A 3,877-nucleotide genomic window follows, 5' to 3' on the forward strand; every position below is an offset into this window, starting at 1 on the left:
GCAGACGTAGACGAGAGCGCCGGGCCACACGCCGCCGCCGCTTCTGCAGCCGTCACCCCGCTGTTGGCGGCAGCCGCCATGGGCCATTCCGCGACAGTGGGCAGGGTGCTGTTCTGGGGCGCTACGGTGGATGGCATCGACGGGGAGGGTCGTACAGCTCTGAGCCTGGCAGCAGCACGGGGCAGCGTGGAGGTGGTCAGAGCACTTCTGGACCGAGGGCTGGATGAGAACCATAAAGACGATCTGGGCTGGACCCCTCTGCACGCCGCCGCCTGCGAAGGCCACCGGGGGGTCTGTGCCGTCCTAACGGAGCGTGGGAGCATGGCGCGTGTCGGAGAAATGGACATCGAGGGACGGACTCCCCTCATCCTGGCCGCGCAGGAGGGCCACTGTGGCACGGTGAGGCTTCTGCTGGACCGCCGCTCGCCCATCGACCACCGGGCGTACGACGGCCACTCTGCGCTGAGCGCCGCCGCCCTGGAGGGCCACGCTGAGGTGGTGGAGCTACTGATGAGGCGGGGCACGGACACGGATGTACGGGACGCCGAGGGCCGTCCGCTGCTCTACCTCCTGGTCCTGGAGGGACATCTGGACATGGCTGCCCTCATCATGGAGAAAGGGGGCGTGCCCCTGGAGTCCCGGGACGGGGAGGGGCGCACGGCGCTGCACGTGGCCTCCTGGCAGGGCAACCTGGATGCAGTGGGGCTGCTGTTGAGCCATGGGGCGGACCCTAACACCCAGGACGGGGAGGGACGACCCCCCTTGCACTCCGTAGCCTGGCGGGGTCATGTTGAGCCCGGTCGTCTGCTCCTGGAGGTCAGGGGGGTCAACGTGGATCTGGCCTGCAGACAGCAGGGGGCCACGGCACTGAGCATCGCGGCTCAGGAGGGCCACGCCAACATCGTTGCCATGCTACTGGAGGGAGGGGCCAACCCAGACCACGTAGACAAGTACGGCCGCAGCCCCGTCAAGGTGGCAGGGAAGAGGGGCCACTTCACTATCGTCAGGCTGCTGGAGAGCTACGGAGCCAAACCGTACTCAGTCCGTCTGCCCCCGTCCAACACCTTGTCGCCACGGTCATCCACTGTGAAGAGCCCGTCCTCCGTCGGCTCAGGGAGTAACGTGGCCCAGGCAGGGCGTCATCATGGTGCTAGCACCTCCACCTCCTCAGCCTCCTGCTCCCCAGGCTCCACAGCCGAGCATTTCCACTCCATCCATAGCTCCCAGACATCCTCCTCCACAGCCCACTCCCAGGCCACGGTGCAGACCGTCCCCGCTGACAGCCTGTCCTTCACCCAGCAGATCCAGCAGCACTCCCTTCCACGCTGTCGCTCCCGTCACTCCACCCTGCCTCCACCTGGCTCCGCCCGTGGCAGCCTGCATGGGACCAGCCGCAGGGCCCAGTGCCCTAAGGCAAGCCCTCCTCCACCCACCCTCTGCACAGTCACGGCCATGGTGCATGACTCTGAACAGACTTACAAAGGCTACCCAGCAGGGTTCGACTATCCCAGTAAACACAACCCCCCCAGCCTGATCCAGGAGGAGAGGTCTCAGTACGGAGTGGGGAGGTGGAACTCTGTCATGGCTTCTCTAGGGGTGACGCCTGGACAAGATGGCCCCAAAAACAGGGACATTCTCCCTATGGGCTACCCCTACCAGGTCCAGAGCCCGGCTCAGAGAGAGACATGGGAGGAGAACCGGAAGATGTCTATATCCTCCGGTAGTGCCTTATCTCCTCCCTGCATGGTGGTCATGACGACCACGGACCCCCAGCTCAACCTGAAACAGGCCATCAAGTTGCAGTTTGAAGGGCCCACCAGCGCTGCCTTATACAAGAGGGAGACGCCCCTGTGAACTCTGACCTAACGGTGAGTACTGTCTGTTGGTCACCAAAGAGAGTAGACTAACTGTAAAAAAAACAGAGGCTTATAAAGTTTTATTAGTATTATTCTATTATAATAATATTATATTATTAGTATATTCCTAACTAAAGGGTCCCTGGTGTTTTCCTTCATTGTCTTAAGAGATGCTGAGTATAGTGACCTGTTACGTCAGAAATCAATTTTCACGAACTTCCCTTCTCAAAAGAAACTGTTATTTGGACACCAGGTGCTGTTACTTTGTGTCCATTTTTCTATTTCATCACATTGACCTTCCCCAGAGTTAAAGTCAAGTCTACAGTGGTTTTCTATTATATAAACCACCTTTTAAAACCAGAGCTTCACTACACCGTGACCTCTCATAGAGGGCACGTCGCAAAACCACGTCCTGTCCTTTCAGGTGGTACGTTTGGAGGAATGCCTGGCGTTTTAATGACAGCATTCTCTGTTGTGGGTTCTAGGTGGACGTGGGAGTTCAAGGGTCCGTTTTCAGAATGGGTAATGGTTCTTACGGGGCAGATGAGAGCGGAAGGGGCATCTCTCTCACCCCCCACCCTCGCCGTCTTCAGCTCAGCGGACCAGAGGAAGAATGGAGAGGCTGGAAGACTTCAAAGGCGTTTACATTCCAGACTTTCTCCGTCGCCTGTTCTGAGCAGCTGTCACTAAATAGTGGACACACACACACACACACACATTCCTCAGACACAAAGCCTTGTGCCATGGACAAGTCGGATGGAGAGGGGCTATCGGTCCACCCTCCTGCTGATCTACCACACAGAGACAGACCAGAGTGTGTGTGACAGTTCTCTGACCAGAGAGAGAGAGAGAGTGTGCGTGAGCGTGTGTGTGTGTGTGTGTGTGCGTGCGTGCGTGTGACAATTCTGTGACACACAGACCCAACGCAGGGCTGTGGTCTCACCAGGGTTTGACGCTAAACCAATCATCAGTGGACTTCTTCAGAAATCAAACTTTTCTACTCTACGGGTGGATGAAAAACATTCATTTGAAGCCAATATACGTGTGAAAGGGTTCTCACTAAGATGAGACGAGATGGGCAAGGAGACCCACGACAACACACTCACACAGGACTTAAGATAGTTTTTTTTTTATATATAGGAGCTATTTTTCGCACCGTGGCTGTTTTGAAAGCCACGATTCTACTGCCTGTGTGAGGGCACTATTGATGCCTTGATCTTCCTCCAGAGTTTTGCTCTCTCTACTTTTAAAACCCCGAGACATGGCAGGTATTACCAGGAGTCTGTCGACGTGCATCTATGGCAGCTTGGAGTCTGTCGACGTGCTTCTATGGGCGGCCACGAGCCATACAAATTCAGCAGAAAAGACCGCAGTCCTACCAAAACCATGACCTAGCCAACGATGCTGTTGAAAATGCTGCTATGTTTATGACATTAACCAACCAGCAGGCGGAATGTTCCAGCACACTCTGAGTAATGCCGTTGGAAAGGAACTGCTAATGATGACATACATCTAAAGATAGATTAGAAAAGAAAGACAGAAAGTGGGAGTTTAGCTATTCATTTTAAATCATTGATCTGGCCTAAGTACTTTCCATTTGTCCTTGTTGCCATTTTATTCACATAATGCCGTTCTTCAATTAAAAAAGCAGACGTGCTTGTAACTTATGTCAAACACTGTTTGAGGTGTGTGTGTGTGTGTGTGTGTGTGTGTTAGCGTACTCTTAGTGTACAGCGTGCATCTGTGGAACGAGACGGAGGTGTTAGATAGATAGCATGTCACAAGTCACAAAGACCGAGATGAAAGACACATGGTTTCCTCGCAGACCAGCTGCTCATCAGAGATGCACATCAGAGATGCAGCATGTAGCGGGGTCAGGAAGGTTGCTGCCCTGAAAAACAGGCTTCCCTTCAGCTACAGAGAGTGAACCCACTGGTAGAATCCATGTTGTTGTGAAGTGTCAACGTGTTGTGATGTGGAATCAACGTGGAACATACATTTGGATTGGAAAGAAGTAATCA

At 54.7% G+C, this 3,877-nt stretch overlaps 1 protein-coding gene across 1 annotated transcript in view; it reads left to right on the top strand.

Annotated features, from left to right (window-relative positions):
* The window catches only part of ankrd50l (ankyrin repeat domain 50-like), a 22,379-nt gene extending 18,849 nt beyond the window's left edge, over positions 1 to 3,530 (top strand). Inside the window, exons 3-4 of the mRNA XM_036975297.2 lie at positions 1 to 1,868; positions 2,342 to 3,530. The exon at positions 1 to 1,868 is cut by the window's left edge and continues 1,673 nt beyond it. Of these exons, the coding sequence (XP_036831192.2) occupies positions 1 to 1,854 (1,854 nt within the window). The 3' untranslated portion in view covers positions 1,855 to 1,868; positions 2,342 to 3,530. The remainder of the gene's footprint in view (positions 1,869 to 2,341) is intronic.
* The last annotated feature ends 347 nt before the right edge of the window (positions 3,531 to 3,877 follow it).

Source organism: Oncorhynchus mykiss, chromosome 3, assembly GCF_057628025.1.
Source record: "Oncorhynchus mykiss isolate SJ-2025 chromosome 3, ASM5762802v1, whole genome shotgun sequence".
NCBI classification, from domain to species: Eukaryota; Metazoa; Chordata; class Actinopteri; order Salmoniformes; family Salmonidae; genus Oncorhynchus; species Oncorhynchus mykiss.